We start from the raw sequence: 25,447 nt of genomic DNA, 5'->3' as shown, positions 1-25,447 counted from the left end.
TTATAACGAAATGAAATCAATGAAATGTATTCCATAATAAACAGAAAAACCGAGAGTCTGAAAAAAAAAATTTAAAACAACGTCAAAGAAAAAATATATGAATACTGACAACAGAATATATATGTAAATATATAACTCACCTTATTGATAATGAAATACCTTAGTAGAAAATAAGATAAGAGAATATTTAAACATTTAATTATATAATTATCTTTATTTAACATACATAAAAAATTATTAGTTATATATTATATATATTTATATTTATATTAATAAATACCAGATATATATTAAAGTTAAAAAAAATAATAAAAAAGGGAAATTATGAGAGCAAGTTTTTTAATTATAATTATAATTATTGATTGTGCTCAGAGAGAATTCAATCACGTGATCGTCTTGGTAAGTCGACGATACCCGGAAGTAAACCGATACTGACGCTATTTAATTAAAAGACAGATCTTGGTGAAACTTTTAAACTTCTCCCGCAGATCAGAAGCTCAAACTTCTGGATCGCAATACTCTTGTAAATTGATCAATTATTTTCTTATAATTTAATTTAACTTTATTTAGTTTTATTGGTTTTTTATTTTAAAATATACAATTAATATAGTCCGCTTGTATTATTAGTGTCTTGATATTTTACCGGATATGCTAGTAAATTTCCTTTGTCCCACGTATACAATTCCTAAAAAAAAATATATACATATATATATATATTTAAATATTTTATATGACAGAATAGAGTCCAATTATAAGCATTTTCTCTACAGCAGAGCACCTCAAACGTGTAATTAAAATCTAAATTCTTCTGTTTTTTATTAAACTCGTCGACTAGAACGATCTCATCATCACAAAAAAAATAATTTTAAATAATCGTAAGCCCGAAGATACAAATTGACGCACCACAAAAAATCTTAAATTTTTTTAGAAGTTAATTTATCACGGGATATCAAAGCCGACTCTAAATTGCGTATACTTAATTATAAATTCTCATTATAATGGATTGGTTGTTAAATTAATGTAGTGCACAATGAAAAAATAGTAGTAACAAGTTAAAGTTTAGCGGGTTTAAATTGTAAAGGAGTGTAGATGACATCGATAACGCGTCGCGTTTGAGGTGCTGCAACTACTAGTAAATAATTATTAAAACTTTGTTAATTATAAATACAAACTTTCATCCTGTGATTATAGCGTATCATTGTCGTTTTGCGATACGGATTCGAAAAGGACAAGTGTACATCTAGTATCGCGTGCCTGTATAAATCCAGCGCTAGTCTAAAAATATTATTATTTGTTATTAAAAATATTAAAGTAAGTTTTGTTATATTAAAAGCAAGTAATAAATAATTAATAGATTCAAATAAATGTCAGCACCGTATTTCCAGACTAGGACCAGTCACATTGTGGACTGCGTAAAGGACACCGGATGCAATGAACATTTCTCCGAATCTATGATGATCGATACTTATATTCCAGGCCTGTTGAGCTTTCATTTTTACGATATCAACTTTTAGCACAGCTGTATAGTTTAATGGCAGACCATAAATGACCCATAAACCTTAAGATAAACCGTTAGTTAGATTTAGCCAAACGGAATTATACGTAAACGTTAAATTGTATTAGTGTTTATTCATTTGTAAATACCGAGTTCAGTGGTGTGTTTGAAAGATAAAGAAAACTTACCATTTTCGTCTACATCAAAATCCACGTAACTCGAATCGTGGTCACGTGAGTACAAATAATTATTATTGTTTATTTTTAATCCTGGTAAAATTAATTCCATGCTGTAGTGCGGTGTATTGTGGGTTGTTTGAGCAGTACTTAAATCCAACCGATATATCGATGATCGATTTTCTGGGTTGTAGAAAAATGATCCGTTGTAGACAACATGCCCATTACCCTTTAGATAATTTATTAAGTTTATTGATTATTTATACCCAAGGATTGTATTTTAAAGCCCGACTTTAAAGGACGACGCCCAGATACGGAAACGCGATAAATAAATTAATGTTTTTCTTATCAGGACATGGATATCGCGGAAATAATATCGCAAGATATTGGATATTCTATCAGAAATACATATATATATATATATATATATATATATATATATATATATATATGCACATATTTATTTACCCAGAATGTGAATTATTTGGCCGTGAAATATTTCGGCATGAGTAAACAAAGCAACGAAGCGAGTGCACCAAAACCGTATTTGTCCGATAATAGAATTCGCAGTGCATTTATAATGTGTTTATTATTAATGACCAATATTTATTTATTTACTGTATATACTTATTCACTATATTTATAAAATATAAGTAAATTTACCAATACCCAATGATATGAAGAACAAACAACACAGAGGGCAAAATACTCGTTTCATCTCGAATCAATAGTGCGGTCAAAAATTTAAAAACATTCGTTTGGCTTTTCTTCGTCAATTAAAAGTATGATTGAAACGTTAAACAAAAAATAAAAATAGTAAAAAAGTTTTTTATAAAGCGATACCTTGAATGGATAGGGTAAGCGTATAGCACGTGATTGACCTCTCTTGACATCATCTTTTTTATTATATTCAAAAATATACCAGGAATTGTTACTACGTGTAACCCATAGTTTCTCAGATATAGATTCTGTTCTGGGTAGAGCATCATACATCCAATATCCGTGAGTATCATCCATATTCCCTTTGAATACGGGTTTCCCAACGGCTTCCAGTATGCCCACTAATATACATATTGAAAATTTATATACATATATATATATATATATACTTCATAAATATTCATGTCCATTATATATGCGAAGAACATAAATGTTATTAATAAAAAATATTAAAAGAAAACTGTTGTCAATTTTAATATCTACAACGAGCTTATAAAATAATAATAATGATTTTTAGCTAATATTTTTGAATTAACTGACCACCCTGCCGGGGAGGCAATCCAGTGTAATTATCATGTGTAGCGAGCGGCCTGATGTCGAAGCATCCGCCGAAGTCGGAAAAACCGCATTTGTTTTGAGGACAATTGTCACAACTGAGTTGAGGCGGACAAATATCATGGATATCAACTTTTTTGGGTGGCCGCTCACCATAAACTACCTCCCGTCGTAACTCTCCACTATCCATCGATACTCTTTTTGTGCCATCTGGATACGTTCGTACGTGACGATATAAAAAATAAACGATAAATTTTTTATAGCTGTTATAAATGTGTATAAAGTTTAAATAGAATAGCAGAATAGAATGAAATGGAAATAATATGGAATAAAAAATTGTTTTAGTAACAAACCATAAACCATCACTGTGCCCTTTGTTATAGATATTACATTTTTAGCGGTACAGTGATAAGACCCGTGATCTTGGTAAGTTATTTTAGTGATGTTGAGACGCATTTTGAACTGAAATATGATTTTAATTTATCACTTCTTAAATATTTATCATTAATATATCAGTTGATTGGAAAATTACTTTGTATAGATCTCTTTTGTCATAAATTTCCATTCGGTGTTTTGGCGATATGTCCAAAGGTTTCCCGTCGTCTCTTTCCCACCATGTTGTTGGCTCTGGAAATGCTTCGACTTCGCATTCTAATATCGCCATTCCGCCCAACTGAACTTTTATAATTTGGTGGCATACTCTAATGAAAGGTGGAACTGTAAAAAAATATATTGTAAATTTGTTTCATGTTAAATTAAAATATATAAGCTCGTGATTTTATTGTGATTAATAATGAATAATGAGGGAGCTTAGAAATTACTAAATTAAATAATGCGATAACAAATGAAATTATAAACTTTGACTTACATTGTACCTCGAGTCGAAATTTGTAACTCGCCGGGGGTGGTATTCCGTTGTCAGCTATACACATGTATTCGCCCATATGCTCTCGGTTAACAACAGTAATATTTAGAATAGTTCCAATTACCGACGAAACTGGTTGCAAAAATAAAATATAACAATATCAACATAGATTGGATTATTCCTCGATTTACTTTAATCATAATATTACACATAAATATTTATTTAATAATTTTTAGAATAAAATCAACAAAATGTCTGATCATAAAAAATTGAAATTAATCAAACGATAGATCAAAGGTAAATTTACTTAATTTGTCGTGTTATTTTAAATTATCAATCAGCCGACAGAGAGAAAAATTTTAAAAAATATCTCATAGAAGTGATTTTACAGAGAAAAAAAAATCAAACTGAATTTCCAACTATTTAAAATAATCCTTAAAGTATATTTGCGACATACTATTTACTATTTATATACAATTAAATAAATTATAAAGTATAATGTCCGAAACGGAGGATCGAAAATAAAGTGAGCAGAGTAAATTAAATATTCTGTTTGTAAAGTACTTAAAAAAATATAATAAATATATAAAGGAAAATAAAACAAGTCGTTTTAAAAGTCAAAGATAAAGACAAAGTTAAGGGCTTAGTATAAACAGTGATAGACAAGCCGAGTTTCTACAACTATCTGTCGGTGGCCCTCAGGCTAGGCAATTAACACGGCGACCATTTCACGCGCTTGTCACACAGCCCGTTAAACATAACAAGGATCAGTCATCGTCCAGTACGCACGGTCCAATTAGCCACCTCAACGCGCTCCGTTGAACGTCATCATGATATTATATGACGAGCGTGTATTATTAATGTGAGAAATATAATACATCATATTGTATATCACGCTCCCAACTTTAATGCACATCAATCATTTCATTAGTTCGAATAAAATAAAAATTTAATGGATTTTTGATTTAATTATAATTAAAATCAACTCCAATATCTCTAACTATTGTTAAAAAAAAAAAAATTGATATTCAAATATTATTTTCGAGTTTGCAAGTTTTCAATAGCTATTAATGGCAATATTATTACCGTGCCAAGAGCCCATAGGTATGGCCATACCACTGATTTTTGACCACTGGATAACAGGCCTCGGATTGCCGCTGGCTCCACACTGCAACTGTAAATACGATCGTTCTGGCACAGAAGTCACATGTTGCGGCAAGTTTTCACCTGAAATTGAGCAGTTAAGTTATGTAGATATCATATTCTGTATCCCAATCAGCAGCTCGCTCTTCTCGAGACTTTAAGACAGCTGACATCCTGAATCGGAAATATAGTTTAACCCGTCATTCCGTCTTGCCGTGTCTATCAACTCTCGAATTACATAAAACGTTTCATTTCCATAAATTACAACCCTTCAATCATAAATTAAAATGCGTGTGTAGGTTATTCACCTCCGCTCAGTTGTAGATAAGACTCAATAAAAAGTTAATAATCAAACTTATTGAAAAATTCATGTTTGACTTTTAAAAGAAAAATAAACTTGTTTCAGTTTAAATATTTATAGATTGTTTGATCTTCCGTACGTATAAATATCTTCTGAGCTGCATTCTGCATGCATAAGTAAATCTGTTTCAAAGAGATTATATTTTTCTTCCACTAGTTTTCATATCGAAAAACATTTCAAATTGGAAAATTATTAAACTTAATCGGTTTAGTAGCTGTCATTTACGCCGGGTTATCAATCAATAATTCAAATCAACTCTCATACATTATTTTACGCTCTACAAGGAAAAGTTTCAAATCTTATTTTTTATTATTCCACGCGTATAAAACATTCGGTGATAAAAATTCTCATTTATCTGTTTAAATTTCATAACTTGCTATCATTTTTTGTCTGACATGTTAACAAGCGTAAGACGATGTCAGCGTCTGCTTTCCTATATATATATAAATCGTGATGGAGAAAACGTCACTAAAAAGATTGTTTTTGCTGATCTTTCAGTTTATGACACTCAGAGATAAAATAACGATTGATTCGCGTAGCCTTGGGAAAAGAATGAGTACAAGAAGTACCTTCGAGGATTTAAGAGAACAGACTTACTGAGAATAGAGGGCGGTATGAGCAGTTCATTGGTTTTGCTGTCATTTCTCCTGACTTCCCATGCCACCACTCCCGGAATTCCAGGACTCCCGTCTTTGCCCGGAGTTCCAGGAATACCACGTTCTCCTCGGGCACCTATAAACGCAATTTAAATTTACATTACACTATAAATATTACGTCTTCAAATATCTATTGAACTATTGTCAATTGTCAGCAATAAATTAATTCAATAAAATAGTGATAATAATAACTACCACTATTTACCAGTTATTATACCAGCCGAGTAATTAATCCCCGAGTTAAAAGTTAAATTATGCAGTGTCATTATTGAAAATATAAAATATTAAGATGGGGTTAAGTAGCCATTACTTAGTGATCTCGTACCCCATTTAATCTACCGTTATGGAGAGTATTAGTTTGACTTTACTTAATTATTCTGCTGGGAATTAGATCGCTTCATTATATGAAATTCATTGGCATTATAATCATAACATAAATCTTAATAAAGTCTCTTAACTTTTTGCTCTAATTGGTCATTGCAGAAGATTACATTTTTTCCTCATTAAATGTTTCTTTAAGTTTATATTAAAATAAAGTTATTTAATTATTTACCAGGTGGTCCTTGAGGTCCGGGATTTCCAGTGGCACCTTTGAGTCCTCGCTTGCCTTAATAAAAAAATTTTTATCGTTTACTATTAATTGATGTCTGTAAAAAAAATATACGAGTGTGTTGAATAATAATATTACATCAGGGATTTGGTTTAATTTAATTTCAAGTGTATTGTGCACAATAAAGTGTTTGTCAATCATTTAGTAATCACGTCGTCTTCAGCAATTACAGCCTTGGGAACACGAATTTGACAAGGTATTCAAGATTGCTGGTACGTGCGTACAACGCTGAAACAAATTCCCTCAAGCAAAGTGTATTATAAAAAAAAGTAAAAAGGATCTAAAGTTGGTCGTAATCTTCGTCAAAGGAGGCTCAGCGAAATCCGATAAAATTACTACTCAAATTTAATCCGTCTTGTATAAAGTTTTTTTTCAATGCCATCTACTTTCTAATAGTTTGTTATTATTATTTTTAAACAGAGATTACCGTAATTAGATGCTTGCAGATTTACGGTGGTAATGGGAGATAAAATTATCACGGACTTTATTTATTATTTATGGCGAAATTTAAAATGCTAAATAGATAAGAAAATTCCGTCAAGAGCAATAAGAATGAAAGGAAAAAAATAAAATAACAAACGTCTGTAATGAATGAAAAATGAATAAGAAAATATGAATAATATTCTCAAGTATGGCGAAGTCTAGATAAAATTTTTCGTGTTTTTCTGGTGAAGCGAGTGTTTATCAGTTACCGCGACACATTTGAATATGCACTGCACCTGAGGTATATTTATATAAACTATAATGTCCTCGAACCGTACGTTTAATATACGTGTGTGTATATTTATAATACACATTGCCGTTTAGTTATATGAATTTCAAATAATTTCACGTAATATCTGCACTCTATTTGGTTTTCCATAATTGTTTAACCATAATTACAATTATCAAATTATATTTCTCCAATAAATATTAAAACAAACGAGAATTCAATTACAGAAATACTAAATATATTATTATTTTAAAGGGAGCAGTAAATTTTACAGACAAAAATTCATTTTTTTAAATGATACGAAAAAAAATTTTTGATTCTAAAACATCTCAAAAATTTCCTATAACAATTGAGTAGAAATTTTTTTCAAATAATAATTTTAAAAATGTTTTTCTTTAATAAATGTAATTTTACACCAGGAATGAGTTTTTTGAAAAAAAGAAATTTGACTTAATTTTATTATTTTTTTTTTTTAAAGAGCCCATTTTACCCCACATGATTTTTTTAAAGTCATCCAATATAAAAGAATTATAGTATTTTTTTTCTTTTTCTAAAAAGAATTGCTCTGCTTTGTTTTTCATGTCATATAAGTTTTTCTGCTAAATATATAACTCTGTTCTGCAATGTACAATATACAGAACGTTATTTAAAAAAGTGTCCGTTGAAGTTTTATTTAACTCCGAATACCGTATTCCGTAATGCATACAAGCAGCAAGACGTTCAATGACAACGGCTTTGGGAAAAAAGTCTCGAGTACTTTAATGCGGCACTCAGTCAGGAGATAATGATATTTATGTAAAGCCAAGTACACGATGATAAAGATAGGCTATATATTTAAATAGAGAGTGAGGTATGTATAATATTATGTAAGTAAAATAAAGGTAAAATCATGTGTGCTGGTGAACTGGAGCTTCTTTAACGATTTAAGAGCCTGTTGGACGCGAAAAATAAAATAAAAAAGAGACATTATGAGTCGGAGATAAAGAAGAAGGATAAAATGACATCCGGTTGAATGTCATCCAGATCTCGGTGGCATATAAGGGATACCTAGGATAGATGATCCTCACAGATCCATAATCCTGATGCCTCTCTAGAATCTACGAGAGTGGTATAACAAAAAAACCGAGAAAAGAATAATACATCAAGCTAAGAAAAATAAAAGATACCAGCTTTCAACACTTGGTGATTTTCTCGAGATGTACTTTATGCTGGGATGCTGCTATACAATACGGTAAATTTACTCATGAGTAGTTTTAGAACAAAACTCCTACATTTCCACCGTTTATTTGCTTCCGTTTTTTTTTTTTTTTACCTAGTACATCCAGAGCTACTGTAGCAAAATTCTGTGAAAAAAATTTAATTGCATGAAATTTAATATTTATTTATAGGGTAAATTCTTTATGATGATTGACGATTTTTTTTAGACAATATCGAGTAGAAAATAAAATTGATAATCCAATTATTTAGAATTTTTGATGGAAGCTGCTGCTGGTTTTTGTTTCATTTTATTACTTTTTTAGCTCAAAAGCTTCAAAAATGATTGGAATGTCATAATTTTTGTATTTCGCACAGAAATTGTTGACATATTGTTGAGAAAAAACGATTCAAAAATAATTTGTGTGTTGAAAAATATTTATTCGCTCGGTAGTTGATGAAATAACTGTAAATTAATATATATACTAAAAAAAAAATCACTTTTTAAAATAAATCGAAGCGATTATATTGGAATCTTTTTTCAGCGCGATGTCAATAAATGTTGACAGAGTTTCACATGGTAAAATATCGGTACACTAAATTTAAAAAAAAAATATTTTATGTATACGATCTCCAAACTATTTTATTAGTTTACGGTTTTTTGAATCTTGCCGTTTATTTGTCTTTGATTCTATTTTATTATTTCGATGCCCCAGTACGAAAAAAAAAAAAAAACACGAAGAATTTTCGCATCGATTGCAATAACATATCTCTTGATAAATGATATCAAACTTCCAGCGCAAAGTTAAAAATAATAAATTTGTTAATTAATTTCATGGTTAATTCAAACATTAAATTAAACTGAAAAACCAATTCTGCGTGTCATTCTTCTTCAAAAACTCAGCATATGTAGAACCGAGTATTTTATAAGAATAAAAAACCGTTTAAAAAAAAACATATATATATATATATATATATATATATATATATATATATATATATATTTTATATTTTTTATTTCTTTTTTTATCCTTTATACCACGATATTACACACTCGAGCTCCTCTGGCACTATCGCCATTTCCATCCTCGTTTTCTCTCGACGTCTTTGCCGCTGACGACTTCAACGAGTAGTAGTATAGAATAGTATATAGGGAGACGAGAGATGAAAGTGGACCGCATGACAATACAATGAAAACGGGTGCAATCGAGGAACAAAAGACAACCAGCATCATAGATAGAAATTGTTCTTTTTATGTTACTAAATGAGAATAGAAAAGACAAAGGTATTTCAAAAAAAATAAATACAAGTACATCTACATATAAAAAATAAGATTGCATACCATCAGTGCCATTTCGTCCAGGTAATCCGGGGATTCCATCGCGACCAGGCTTCCCATCAGTTCCCGGAATTCCATCAAGACCACTTCTGCCAGGTATTCCGTCGAGTCCAGGTTCGCCGGGGATTCCATCGCGGCCATCTAGACCAGGAGGTCCGGGTTCTCCACGAGGCCCGCGCTCTCCAGTGTATCCAGGAATACCTGGCGGCCCTTCTGGTCCTATTGGACCAGCAATCCCAGGTAATCCACGGTCTCCAGGCACTCCAGGAGGTCCCGGTATACCTGGCAATCCTGGTGGACAATATTCTGCAGATTTCCTGCACAATGTGTCCATTGCATCGAACTGGAAATTTTATTTACATTATATTGTGCGCGATAAAGTTATTCGGTCTGAATAAATTGGTGGTTATTTTTGAGAAATAGATTTTCTTTGAGTATGAAAATAATTTTTTAGGACAAAAATGGCAAGAAATCTTAATTAGAAAAAAATAAAGCCTTCTATGTGTTTATACTAGTGGGCTAAAGTAAATGATAAAAGAGACATGATACAAATTGAAAAGAACTGTTTTCAAAAATATATATATATATATATATATATATATTGGTATATGTCGGCATTTTCTATCACAATAAATGTATAGAATGAAAATCGGATAAACTTCCAAGTGAAATCGATCTAGGTAGACCCAGCCCGTCACCGTCACTGTCTCGTTCGCTGCACATCGCAATAGTATTCTATACAGAATAAAGATCCGCGAGAAAACTGTCGTTTCAATACAGACGTCTTTTCTCTGGCCGTACTTTTTTTTTACAGTCTCAAACCCACACTTATACCTCGCCTTCTACGACCCTTACGCCAAAGCCATGCGGATATAAAAACCTACGCAGAATAAAAGAACCCCTAAAATAAATGGTGAGATATTGATTTTGACGTTTCTATCGATTTTTTTAAATCGATCCGTTCTTATTTTTTCTACCCTTTGTTCCTTCTTACAATAGCGGATTCCTCTATCTTGCGCTATAACTGGCTTGTTTTTTGTGGCAACAAACTATCTTACGACCTATTTACGATAAACTTATCGAATACTGATAAAATATGTTTCCCCGCCTCATTCGATCGTTAAAATATTGCTCAGGTTTATAAATTCTTCGTTAATTTATTTTGTTATATTATTAAAATATAAAACTTTTGATGAGTTGGTTAAGCTTAATTTATATTACAGTGGATATCAGTCTTTTACCGGAAATAATAACCCCATTCTCATTATAAATTCATTGATGCATATTTCATATTTGTGTAAAATTAAAATAATAATTAATAATTAATAAATTATTGACGAAATTCATTTTATAAAGCTTTTAATTATTTAAAGTAATCAGGATTCTGTACTTTCATTTTTTAATATCAAACTGGGGCTTTCGACAACACAAAAAATTAATTTAAAAATTTTTATAAATTTTTCTGTCGAATAAATTACTTAGCTAATCGTTCGGAAACCTGGTGCTCAAACAATGTTTCTAAATATCTTGGGTATATTATAATAATAATTATTAATATAACTTTAGTGTTGAACATAAGCACAAGAGCGTGGATAAGAAACTGAAGCAGAAGACCTGAGGCAAGTTATTCCTCGGTAGTTGACAGTATTAAATATTTAAAACCAATTGCTTTTTAAAGAAAAAGAAGACGAAGGAGAAGAAGATGAAGGAGAAAGAAGAGAATTACTCTCGGGGAGTGCTGATGCTGCGTGGACTTAGACGACACAAATGCCCGTAATGCCCTGCGGTCGTGCCGATGTCTCTATAAATGGAACTGAGTTTAAGAAGTATAGAACTATGGTGACGCGAATGTGATGAAAAGAAAATAAAAAAAATGATAAAAATAGGCGAAGGCAACGAAGCGCACGAGATAGAGTGAAGTATGAAGAAAAACCGTATGAATCAGTTGCAAAAATCAATCATTTGATTTAATAAGTCTTTTTTTTTGTAATCTGTAATACTGGTATTACTTGTGGTTGATATTATTGTCGAGGGATGAAAAATCGATATTGGACAGGATGAAAATCAAAGAAGACGGTATAACTGCGGTGAGCCAGTGAAAATATAAGTTTAATCCCTCTACTTATACATACCAATTTGGTATGGGGAAGTATAATAAGAGAAGAGAAGGAAAGCTGGATTAGTGAGCAAACTCTGTGTGTACACTTGCGAACTATAGCATTTAAATGTTACCGGACTTTTTTCTCCTTAAATTTTATTTTGTATTTCTAATTTCATTATTTTTATTCTCTACACGATGAAATGGTCGTTTTCATTTAAAAAATTTTTTTTAAACTAATGATAGACGATTTTTATTTTTTTAAATATATTTATATAACAAAAAATGGAAATTTATGATTCGTTTCTTCATTAAAAATTATGCAAAATTTTAAATCAAGAAAACCGCCAAAAAATTTTATTTTTAAAAATGGGATTAAATTATGACATTATTTTAATGGAATTTGAGAATATTTATTGCTAAATCTACGTATCAATATTATTTCGAAATTTTTGCTAAAAAAAAAAAGAAAATTTTTTTTCAATTTTATGGAAATTACCCCATTTTATCCGGAAAAAATTTAATGGTGATAAATGGAAAAAATACCTTTTTTCAGGCACCATTTCACCCAGCCCTCTTATATGTAGAATATAATTCTAAATTTACTCATACTATATATGAGTTGATATTAACTGTTTGAATAACTCGACAAATATTATAAATAAATTGAAACCAAGTGGAACGAAAATCAAATAATTATAAATATTTGAAATATTGTTGATTTTGTCATTAATTAAATATTTTTCCGTATCCATTCCGCTCGCAGGCGTAATTTTAGCTTGAATATTAAATATGTATATGTTAATTATTTATATGACTTGAATAAAAATAACGTATTTTAATAAATTAAATATTCATAAATTATTCTATGATAGGGTGGATGCATAATATATGAATCTCAGATTAATAAACATATGAGAAATAATATAAAGAGATGCGGAAAAAGTATTAAAAAAGAAAAAGTGAAACATACAGATCTACTTAATGTTAATTAAACAAAATAAGTTATTTTAATGATGCTAGATTTCTGCAGTACGGTAATTACTATTTAAATATAAATTTTAATTAAAAACTTTGAGAAAAGATCATTTTTTAATAAATGCCACTAAATCTTTAAATAATATTTATAAAAAAAAAAAGTAATAGGGCATTCAATTAAGAGGTTTAATAATAGTGAATATAATTTACATACTAGTATTAAGAAAAACCCATATTTTAAAAAGATCACAAAAGCCAGCTTAAATTTCCGAGCTGGAATAACGAACGAATAAACGAATGGACGAAACTATGAACGTGGAATGGAAATTTTCGTTATCAAGGGATTTAATTTTTTTATATTTGTTTTTTTTTTTTCATTATCCTTGAGTGGCTATTAGTGATTAATTAAACTTAGGCGATAAAAAAATTAGAGAATAAAAGGCTTTTTTTCGACCGGTAGTAATTTAACTGATGCCATTAGCTGGAGAAAAAAATTTCAAGTATAAGCATCTGAAGTGGATGCAAATATATACGTATATATATTTGTAAATATATGACGGCGGGTGGTGGTTTATTTATAAGAAAAAAAAAATAAAGTAAAATAAAAATAGTAAAATACGTACTGGTACACGTGTGTCAGCCGTCAACCAGAGCCAGCTGTCGCTGTTGGGTACCAGGGATGATATCGTATCACCGGGTGCTCCTTCCGGCGAAATTGTACCTCTTTTCGTCTCCTTTACTGAATCTTTTTCATCCCTAATCTGTAATTATCTTATCATAAAGTTTGTGTCAGAAAACTTTTTAACGATTTTCGATACTTAATATTTTCAGGGTATCTGGCAAGTGGACAAAAATTATCTATTTTTTAAGTTTTTCCGGACTAAAAAAATCAACCCCGATATTAAATATTTCAACCAATAAATAAAAAGATATTTATTATTTTTTATCTGGTAAACTGATACACTGTAACTTTATGTAATAAAAATTGCAAACTTTTCAATAAAAAAAATTTTTAATAGTAATTTGAACCTCAAATACCATTAAAAATAATACATTGTTTCTTTCGCATCCCCATTTTACCCAACTCTCCCCTATATCAGAGCTGAGTCTCAATAAAACCTTCCAATCCCTGCAAGTCCCTTATAAATTGGATCGTATACATTTTTTTTGTTATCATTACCAACAAAATTTAAAAAATAAATAGTATTTTCGATTTTGTAGTTTTCTAAACAATCGAGTACCCACTGCACAAATAATTGCTAGATTCAAAAGGCAAATATTTACTTACTCTGCTCCAATATCTATTGTTTAATTTAAAATAATTAAAATTCCATCAAAACTTATGAAATTCTCCACAATTTTATGACCTTCAAATTTTAAATTCAGATATTTTCGAGTTTTCCACACCAGCTAAACTTATTGTAATTCACTTGAAAAATTTCCAGTAAAAAAAACGCTTTTCAACAAACCGTAAAATAAAATTATTTGCTTAAATGTTTAAATCACTTAGCACTTAAAATAATTTGAATAACTATTTCAAATGATATAAATCAGTGGGACTGTGATTCCAATTGAATTTATATTTCGGAGCAAATAGCTTTCCAGCGATCAAATAAAATAGCAATAGACCTTTGGTCGTTCACAATTAATTATCATGAAAATTTCATATTATACCAAATAAACTAAATACTGTCGGGGTTAGTATGAGTAAATGTCGATACGAATAATCAAGCTCTTTGATTTAAACTGTAAATCAAACGGCAACATACTGAAATCACCGTTCCAATAATTATCGTAGCTATTCAACATTCATTGCTATCAAAATCTCTTGACAATCATTCAATGACACGCGATACTACCTTTATACCATTAATTAAACTGAAGAGCCGTGCTCGCACGTAATTACATTTGCCCAGTATCACAATCGTTATTACAATTCACAATTACGTCTAACGAGTCAACGGAAAAATTCAAAAAATTCTAATTTTATAATAAAAAAATTTGTTTATTTAACAAAAGTTACTTTTTCCAGATGTTTTTTAGACATCAGATGATTCATAATATAATTATTGGTGGTCTCTCTTTTTATCTCTTTCTCTTTATCTTATACTTAACTTAGATTCGCTGGCCGCACGCGAAGAGTTTCCTTTCAAAGAAAACCCAATAAATAGAGCAAGAAATATATATACAGTGTGGAGTTTGTACCGTGTACGCTATATACATTCGATTACATTACCGAAAAGAACTTGCTGTTTCTCTTTGATGTACTTGCTACTCGCCAATGCTTTCAAGTGATTGACCCTTCTTCTCTTTGTTTATTTACTTTTTTTATTTCATGTTGTTTTTTAATCCCTTGAAAATCCATTTAAATATATAAATTAGTTTCCGATTTGAATTACTTCTCATTAAAAATTTTAAATAAATATTTTTATTCCACTCCTGTATCAATTTGATACAATAAAGATTGCAGCATCAGTAAAAACATTATTTTCGTAGCTTATAAATAAATATTTGAAGTTAAATTTATTGATGGATTCAAATGTTCAAAGAGAATAATTTTATAATTTATATTAGAAATATACTTTGAGCGAATGGTAATGTTATTTTTAAAATAAAAATCGTATAGACTTATCAAGAGCGGCCAGTCTTTTGAATCGAGATTATTTCTTTTTTTTTTAGAGACGCATTCAATTTTTTTATCAATTTAAATCACGTATAATACTTTTCACATATAACTTTAACTCATTAAATTTTTTTTTCTCCAGATATTTTTTTATTGCATAAATTTTTCTTCATTTTGTGAAGAAAAAAATCCTTAAGTTTTGAATCTAGAATATTGAAGTCAAGAATTTTCTCAACATCTCTGTATTGCTCAGTTTTCTGCTTCATTAAAAACTACGACTATCTCATAAAAAAGCTAATAATAATTATTATTATTATAAATAATACTGCGAAATCATATAATAAAATGGGAGAAACGAGCCCTGAATAAAGAAGATATAAAAATAAATGAAATTTTAATTTGATACCCACCCTAAAGACCTCAGAGACCGCATTATCTTCAGGAAGTGGAAGAGCACTACTACGTTTTCTTCTAACGGAATCATTAGTACCGTCAATAGTATTTTCAGCGTCAGTGTCAGTAACCTCAGCAACTAACTCTTGAATCTCATTCTCCAATCGTGATATGTACGCACACAGGTATATAAACGTGCCAATTTGTATGAGGAATTGAGACAGTACCAGATAAATTAGAATGTTCGTTTGCAAGCCTACGAGCTTTGGCCCTGGCTCGTTGTCACGTCCCGTTTGCATCGCGCTCATTTTCAGTCACACCAGCTTTCAATTGCCACTACTGACAGCATTTGATGCGACCAATCACGTGACCACTACAAAATCATCCCTTTGTCTTCCTTTCCCATCTCACCTTTTTTCATCCGTTTTTTTACTTTTTTACATTTCCCTCTTGCCGCAGAGCTGCAGAATGTCAAAACACAAATACAAATATATGCATACAGAGGAGACAAAAAGTATATTTGCTCAATCTAGAAAAAAATTAAATTTATGTAAATAAAAAAATTCAATGGAAAATAACTACCGAGTCTTTTTTATTATTTAGCACCTTTTATTCTTATTTTTTTCACGCTCTCATTGTTCTTGCTCACATTTTCATGCTCTGGACTTTAATTTAAACGATACTCTTTTTATCACAAATTTATTTATTTATCACTAGTTCATTTTTATTTTATTTTTTTTTTTAATTAATAAAATTTTATTCTTTTGTTCGTCTTTTTCATTACTGCCGCCTCACAATAGAAAAAAAACTTTCATCCAAAATATAAATTTTAAAATAAATAACAAAGTTTGCTCAATAAATAATTCAAAATTAATCATTTCTACCTCAGTCAATTATTTTAAAATCGATTTCTTGAATAAAAAAATAAAAAATGTATATAAACAACGAAGCATTGTGCGTGGAAAAAAGAATAACCGATAGTTGAAAGTGTTGAAGAAAAAAAATCCTCGAACCAATAATAGCAATTGGGTAAAAAAAAAAAAACATTGTTTAACAATTTAAATTTAAACTCGTTAAATAAACATGGCAGTGGAAAGGGGGCTCGACAAGAGCGAAAGCTTGCCGACGAAATCGTTGGTGTTTAAGCTATACACACAAGCTTTTCTTAATTGTACAAATAATATCAAAGCAAAAAGGATTGTTGCAGACTCACTACTCTGTAGCTATAGTTTAACTTATTTCTACTCTTTCAACAGTACTTTCTACCAGAGCAAATTCATTTTTGCGACTCGACAACTTCTGTTTTGTTCTATTACTATATATATAACTACATAGTCTTAAGTATATAAACGTGTAATACAGACTTATAGGGAAGTCAATTTTAGCTTAGTTATATATACATAAATACACTTGGACACAAAGTTAAACTTTAGCTGACGACAAAACCAAACTATTCTATTTGTGTCTGTACGTCTCAACTTTACAAATTTACTTGTCGCTTTATTTCTTTAAACAAAACAATAATTTACTATTATTTTTATAAGTTATTTTACAATGTAACTATTTCTCGTTAACTCTTAATTAATTATGCAATCAGTAATTATAAATTATTATTATAAGTATTGCATAAGAAGCGAAATTTATTTATGGTAAAACAGCGGGAGTTACAACAATGATTTAAAAAAGCACATGAATATATTTAAATAAAATAATAGTTGAGTGAGTTTAACTTTAAAAGGGCATTGTAATTGTTAACTTAATGTTTATATAAATCATTGAACGTTACGTGCTTTCTAGACGTTTGTTTACTTAAGAGCAAACACTTGATCCGGTTCTCAACCACCTGTGCATCTCGGCGATTCCCTATTCGTAGAAACGTACATTTGACTATCGATTATTATTATTCGAATAATTAATCTTCGTTGCAGCTTTCGTAAAGCTATTCGCAAATTTTATTTAAACATTTAATTATGAAAGTTAATAAACCTAATTTGCATACTATTTGAATTACTAAATCGCCCAATTATAGATGATTAAAGTTCTCAGTCTCAGCTTAGCTGAATAACTTAATACTCATTCTTGAGTAAAAAAATTGTTTTTGTCGGCATAATTTTATTCAAATATTTAAACTGAGATAATTGTATTTAAATAGTATGCATAAAGTGCTTTAATTTTAACTGACTCACGCTATAATCTTTTCTCATGACGATCCATTTATTAAAGTTACTTTTTACGGAATAGAATATAAATTGATTATTCGTGTGATAACTTTGAGATCGATTGAAAATTAAGAGCAAGAACAAGCAGTTGATCAAGAACAAGAATAAGAATAAGAAGACGAAGAAGAAGAAGAAGAAGCGTTCTTCATCACTTTAGTATTCTATTTTACTTTGGCTGCGTTATTTAATAGGCAGTAAGTTTTAAATTTGAATTAAAATAAAAAATTATGTTATTATGAAAATATATAAAATAGTAAATAATACTACGTACGGTTTAAGTCAGTAGCAGTATCAAATGATGCTGCTGCCAACTCTCTTGACCTTCTTTTAACGAAATGAACTCGGTCGACAAGTTTTTTTTCTTCAGATCCACTAAAAAATAAACTCAAGCACTAGAACACGACACTCTTAACGAATGGAAAAATGAATATACTAATAATTATTATTATTTTTTTGTTATTTATCAGCACGAAAATAGTTTATTTGTAAAAAAAAAAATATATAATACTTAAAATAAACAAATAAATTTAGCTGGGTAATAGCATTAAGCAAAACGAAATAACAAATCGATGAAAAATTAATAATCCCCCGATGACAGCTGACTTAATTAATCGCGTGTAAAAAAAGTATCATTTAAATTTAAAATTTCCCGCTCTATTAACGCATATGTTCAAATTTAAAAAATTAATGATATTTTGAGCAGAATTAATATTTTCAGATATATATTAAAATATGTATAATTATTTAGTTTCACAGCACTATTTTAAAAGTCAAGAGTTCCCACAAAAATTAGTGTAATTTACCGGTTGTGCTGAAGAAATTATAAATAAATTTTCGTAATAATTAGTCGTATAAAAGTATTTAAAAAGCGTCACTGCATAAAATGTAAATACACGGTTATTTATTATTATTTTAGCGAGTGACAATGTGTGTGCTTGTGTGTATATGTGGATGTTAGTATATTATAAATGTAAATCAAGCCAGAAACCGGACCGGTAGACGTCCACGAGAGGACTAGCAAAGTGCTTGCGATGCTTGAACCAACTCAACGGCGAACGAGTTAAAAGCTCAAAAAAGCGCCTGCGCAATTCAACAATGTCTGTTTATAGTTTATATATGCACACGACAACTTGCTGCAAATAATATAACTTGGATAAAGTACATAAGTACTGCCCACTTCCGAGTACACATACCATCATCTGGTTATGACTATTATTTATTTATTTATTCTATTTCTATATACTATTATTCTGTTACACATCATTCGTACTCTGATTAATCAAAGAAAAAAGTCCCTTTATTAAATTTTAAATAACACTCAGCTAAAAAGTTTTTTAATCAAAACTGTACATTTTTATTACCGTATTAAATCGATTGTTTCTTTTTTTTTGTGAACATATATTTTATCATTTTTATTCTTATTCATAAAATAACAAAAAATTTTAGCTGACATTTTTAATCGGAATTTACCGAAATTGTAAAATAAAAAATTAATGTCACATTCATTTTTAATAACAGAGAAAACATTTTGTAAAATTTGTTGTCAACTCTTGAATTTATAATTAACGTGACATGATTTAATGAATATAATTATTGATAAAAACCAAAATGCTCACCCTAAATAATTTTTATTAAAAATTTGAACGGCTAATTTTTTTATTTTTGAATTTCAAAATCGGAGACATACTTTTGAACTGTCATCAGGCGTTTTAATTATTTAAATTATTAAAAATATATTATGAAAAATTTGATAAAAATCTATCGATTGCAAGCTTAATTTAAAACCCAACATGTGACTTTAATAAAAAATTGAGACTCGGAATTTGAAAAATTTATTTAATTTCTACACCAAAATTTCCAACAATCAATTAAATATTAAACTTTTTTTAAAACGAAAGAAGGGAATCCGAGAGATCTTAGAAGTGTTCTATTACCAGCACTAAAAATAGTAGAATTTATCTATTTGTTAATTTTATTTTTATATTCACCAGTCAATCTTCCTATTCGACACGTTTCCATTCAAGTAAAGGAGATGATACTGAATTTAATCAATTCTGTAATGACGTGAAAAGAGATCCGTTCAATAATTAAACTCTCGAGACACCTTCTCTCAGTTCCTATAAAATTTTTAATCAATTTCATATGCTCTCACATAAAATAGTATGAGCAGCTAAAGCATCTCAATAAAAATTTTCAGTAAACAATTAAAAGTAATTACAGCCTCTAAAAAAATTCAAAACACGGGAATAAAAACATATGTAAAAAAAAAAACAAAATACTTTCGGGAGTATACTTGCTACAGCCATATCATAAAAGCTTTTATATATATATTTTATATAAAAATATATTTATATATATATATATACACATATATGAGGATAAAAGCGAACGTGACGAGAAACATGTCGAGTTAATGTCCTCATGTGTTCGTCGTACATGTCTCTGGTAATTCTCCGCCTATGGTTCATTTCCACCGCGTAAAACACGGCACTATGTACTTCATAGTTCACAGACACTACATTTTTACAGGTATAGAGTGCTGTTATATATACATATACAGATAGAGATATAATGAAGTAAAGAGGGTAGTGGGTTGAAGCAGCAATGAAAGTTCATATCACTTGAATAGAAGTCTACTCAGTGAGAGCGTGTAGCGTGAAAAGTATGAATCCTATCAGGGCGAGTTAGTTCACCGGTTATCCCCTAGCGACTGGGACGCGAAAACTGGGGAAGTGGTGGCAAGGTAGATTAGAATAAAAGGAAATGAAAAGCGTCAACGTTGGTTTATCATCGCCTACAAACTTATCAGTATCATGCGCCTTTCTTCTCGTACTTGGCTAGTCTCCGAACGACCCGAGCTCCCACTTGGAGGGAGTGCAAAATGAGTAAAAAAAGACTAAATGAGTTGGCAATTATGAGCAATTAACTTGGGAAAATCCATTCATTAAACCATATCTGTTGTATAATTAAAATCATTTTAAGGTGTCGGAAACGGGTTACTTTGCTAAATTATCAGCTTATTAATGCCCATGAAAAAATAATGATAAGATTTTTATATGACCTGAGCAAAATATTTAAATAAAAAATTTTATTTTAATGAGCAAAAACAGATTTTTATTATATAAATTTTTTTTTTTTTTTGAAAATTTATTTAATAAAAACTTTTATTTTTCAAGTGTAAGAGCATCTTGCAAGATTTAAAAATTCATATTTATTCAAAGTTTTACATAAATTTTAATGACTCAATTTTAGTTATACTGATAAAACTTGTAAAATAATTGCCCCAATTTATAATTTAATAGTTTTATGAAAATAAAAAAACTTTTTAAATTATTTGTAATTTAAAAAACAAAAGTAAAAGATAAAAACATGAAAATAGATGATAAGTGGTCATAAAGTGGTACTTCTAACAATACAACTTTCTTAAAAAATGCCTCTAAAACCGAGACTCGGTGGCAATACCGAAAAATAGTAAAACTGTCGTAAAATAAAATGTACGAAAATAATAACAATAAAAGATGAAAAATATACATATATATACTCGAGTTATACAATAGAATAAACGGCAACAATTCATAGCCATCTATACCTATACTATTGTACATCTATAACTAAGTTTACTTGACGATACGAGATACGTTATTTCACGGTCAGTTTACAATCTCAAATGTATCTGCACTTTCTTGAATAGTACATATCTAGAGCAACATAACATACATACATGTATATAAAAGTCAACGAGATATTTAACTTTTTTTCACAATATTTTCTTCCGCTATTTTTTTCTATCTCGACTTCTGTCGTTTAACGATTTCCACGTGTCCACGATTGTCGATAACAGATAAAAATAAGCCAACGAGAAACTCCGGCTCTATATATATTTATATATATATATATATATATATAAGTATACATTGACGTGATCATAAAACAATTTTTTTAAATTAACTATTAAATGCTCCAGACAAGCTGTTATATTATAAATGATGAACTTACTCAACTCATCAGCTCAACAGTTTCAGAAGACGAAGAAAAGCTGTTTATCGATTAAATGTCACTGAGAATCATTGTGTCTTGAGCCGGTACTCGTTACCTCGAGGATACCGTTGAAAAAAAAGCGAAGAAACGAAAAAAAACCACTAAGCTTTTAAAAATAGCGCAAGAGATTTTGAATTTAAAACAAAATTATTATAGGACAGAAATAAAAAACAGGAGATAAATATTTTTGAATTTTTGAATATGAATATTAATGGGTTGTTTTTATTTTGTAAAACCATTAATCAATACATTAATTTACTCGGCTCGAGATAATACCCTTCGTGTTATAGTTGCAGTAAGCAACGAACCTTTAGTCACGGGTATTCATGATTCAAAATAATAGACGTTGAGACGGAGATACGGCACGCTTTCAAATCCCTTTAGTCATTAACGTTATTGATTTCTCTTCGACTCTCAATGCTATACAATGCGACTTTTCAGTTAAAAATAACTAAAAGACTAAGAATTATACCCACTTTATTAATAAATACGTACTTCTGATATTTATGTTATGTTAATTTCTGATACCTAAGGGAAATTATAAAAAGTACATTTTATTTCTTTGTGAAAAATCGATCGAGTATTTTCAGGTAAAAGGTTTTTAATTTTTGATAAAATTCGTGAGTAACAATCAGATACAGAATTAATTCAAAGACGAAAATGTTCTTTTAGATTTTTATTTTTTTAATCTGGCTCTCAATGAATGAATGGAAAATATTATTTTGGTATTGAAAAATTTTTCTGTTGTACGTTAAGCAGCTTTAAAAGTAACAATAGCTATTTTTGAGCTTTTATGCTTTCAAAAAAAATTTATTTACGGGTAATTATATCTATTATACTGATATAATCATCATGGTTTATAAATATAAAAAAAAAATTTTACCGAAATTAAAATTTAAAAAAATTCGATAAAATATTTATTAAATATTTATACCAATATTTACTTTACAAAATTAAAATTTAATGTCTAATATTTTTTTTAAACCCTCGGTTGTAAAAATAAAATGTAATAAAAATGAAATTTCAGAATAAAAAAAAGTGTTTAGAAAAGATGATTAAAAAATATCGATCAGGTTTTATGTTAACCATAAAAATCTATGTTATTACAAGTAAATAGTGTATTGATACGTAATTTAAAAAAGTCGATGAGTATAAGGGCAGGAAAAAAATAATATTCATTTTTAAAATACAATATACGCGGAGAAAGTAATTTTGATCGTATCTCGGAGCGACATTTTCCGTTGAATAAGGGTAGGTAGTAGATATAGGTGAGTGAGGGCAGGGTGCGTTCAATCTCACATCGCAAACTTAATCAAGTCGGCAACTTCTTGGCTTTGCGATCTTTCGACTTAAAAGCTGCCATGAATCCTACTACATCCATAAAACTAAATAACCGAGCCAATGAAATCGGCACTTGCTTCTTATATCCTACATATATTCCATTGTATCTATATATATATATATATATATATATATAGAGTCCATACATATATTGTTAAGTTTCTAAACGTAAACTCCGTGACATCGTTTTTACCCTCCCTTTTCCTAGTTCACTAGCTCTTTTATCCATTCAAGGTATATATTATCAAGTCGTTTTATTCACTATCGAAAACGTTCAACCCATTTATCGCCACATAAAATACAATATTCCTTATACCATTTTTAAAAAAATAAATATAAACTTATATTAACTCAATTATTTATCTTGGCTTTACAAGAATTTCAAAATAAAAAATTTTGACAAATCCCGATACAAGTTTATTTTTTATCATCAACATATGTGACATTTGATTGCTACCCATTTAAGTGAGATCTGATATCCAATAATTGATGCGTGAAATACAATAAGAATACGTATATATATATATAATTTTTTTAAACGTCACAATTTTAATTTCAACTGCGTGTTTTAGATAATTACTGTCTCTATTTGAAAATCTAAATGGCAAATGTTATTAAAACTTCAGTGGTAATAATAAAAATAATATAAAAAATAAACTTAAATCGGAATGTAATGTCAAGAATATAATTTCCTACAAAATTGTGCTTTTAATTTTTTCCTTGTATCGAAAAAAGAACTTTGATCGTCCTGAGGCACGTGTTCTTTTTACTTATAAAGAAAAAACCAAATTCCCCAGATGTTTTTTCACTAAAAAGAAGCTGTCTATGGTGCGTCTGAGAAAATTTCATTTTTAACGACCACCCTAATATATATATATATATATATGGAAAAATACTAGATTAGAGTATATAATTTAAATAAAGAAAATAGTTTTCTATTATATTTTATTTGGTAATATAGTTACATTTTGTTTAAAGAAAGCCAGTAATGGCTGATGATAAACAACACTACCTCTTTAAATAAACATTATAAATATATTTTTAATTGGAATGATAGATGTAAGCTGCATATTTTATTCAGGATCACCACGGTAATGTTTAATGTTTGTTGCGATGTAAGCTGGAGTAGCTAATATTCCACATGCTATAACAATCCCGTGAATAACTCGTTCCTGTAATTTTTAATAAATTAAATTAATAGTCAAATGAATTAGTAGTTAAATCAATTATTTTCTTAAGTCTATTGACTTGATAACTAAACATATAAGTTTATAACTGATGGTCAAATTTTTAATTTTTACTCAGAAAAAATATAAATTGGGACGTCATACTGGAGATAAAAATAAATGATTTATTTTTAGAATTTTTTTTTTTACTCAAAAAAAAAAAATAGAAATTTAATGAACTAATTAAAATTGAATAAAAAAAAAGTTACGCAACAATTAATGATGACTTATTTTTAAAGTTTATAAGAAATTTTTTACAACAAAATTTCAAATTGATTTTTTTATTAATAATTAAATTTAAAAATTACGTAAGATAATTTGTAATATATCTCATATATCAATATAAAAAAAATGAGAGTAAAAAATTGATGTAGTTAGGGTTTGCAAAAAAATGTAAATACTAAAAAGAAAATAATTAAATTATAAATTAATTAAATAATAAAAAAAAATCTAATGAATATTAATACATAACCTCAAATAAATACTTACAGACCAAGGAATGAAATTACGAGGCATTCCACATTTGGCAGCGTCATAATTTCTTACAAATTGACGATTTGCCATCGAGGTACGAGTCAAAATCTTGGATGCAATGAACATCTTAAGATTTTTATAAAATACTTTAAACAAGATTCAATGAAGATTTCTTTCGATCTCAATATGATTGAGTTAATTTTCTAAACCACACACACAAGTGTCTGGACT

At 29.1% G+C, this 25,447-nt stretch overlaps 1 protein-coding gene and 2 long non-coding RNA genes across 5 annotated transcripts in view; all 3 read right to left on the bottom strand.

Annotated features, from left to right (window-relative positions):
* The window catches only part of LOC106693989 (uncharacterized), a 34,244-nt gene that overhangs the window by 5,798 nt on the left and 2,999 nt on the right, over window positions 1-25,447 (bottom strand). The window lies entirely within an intron of this gene.
* Window positions 269-19,182, bottom strand: LOC103574426 (uncharacterized). 3 transcript variants are annotated; one of them, XM_014443695.2, is made up of 17 exons: window positions 18,409-19,182; window positions 16,525-16,726; window positions 15,936-16,447; window positions 13,526-13,663; window positions 9,830-10,169; window positions 6,525-6,578; window positions 5,913-6,047; window positions 4,898-5,038; window positions 3,815-3,943; window positions 3,479-3,663; window positions 3,300-3,408; window positions 2,932-3,156; window positions 2,515-2,732; window positions 1,684-1,900; window positions 1,375-1,558; window positions 1,173-1,275; window positions 269-685 (listed from the first exon to the last, which is right to left on the bottom strand). In XM_014443695.2, exons 3-17 carry the CDS (start codon window positions 16,224-16,226, stop codon window positions 602-604), a joined length of 2,553 nt encoding a protein of 850 aa, XP_014299181.1. In that variant the 5' UTR covers window positions 16,227-16,447; window positions 16,525-16,726; window positions 18,409-19,182; the 3' UTR covers window positions 269-601. The 3 variants fall into 3 exon arrangements, with proteins under 3 accessions (XP_014299181.1, XP_053596700.1, XP_014299177.1); XM_053740725.1 differs by lacking the exon at window positions 16,525-16,726 and having other exon boundaries at window positions 18,409-18,509; window positions 18,941-19,182; XM_014443691.2 differs by lacking the exon at window positions 16,525-16,726 and having other exon boundaries at window positions 15,936-16,379.
* On the bottom strand, window positions 24,445-25,445 carry LOC128668241 (uncharacterized). Its single transcript, XR_008404010.1, has 2 exons — window positions 25,232-25,445; window positions 24,445-24,688 (listed from the first exon to the last, which is right to left on the bottom strand). It is a non-coding gene; the product is annotated as an uncharacterized LOC128668241 (long non-coding RNA).

Source organism: Microplitis demolitor, chromosome 7, assembly GCF_026212275.2.
Source record: "Microplitis demolitor isolate Queensland-Clemson2020A chromosome 7, iyMicDemo2.1a, whole genome shotgun sequence".
Lineage (NCBI taxonomy): Eukaryota > Metazoa > Arthropoda > Insecta > Hymenoptera > Braconidae > Microplitis > Microplitis demolitor.
The sequence above is the reverse complement of the archived record's forward strand: the minus strand, read 5'-3'. Positions and strand labels throughout refer to the sequence as shown.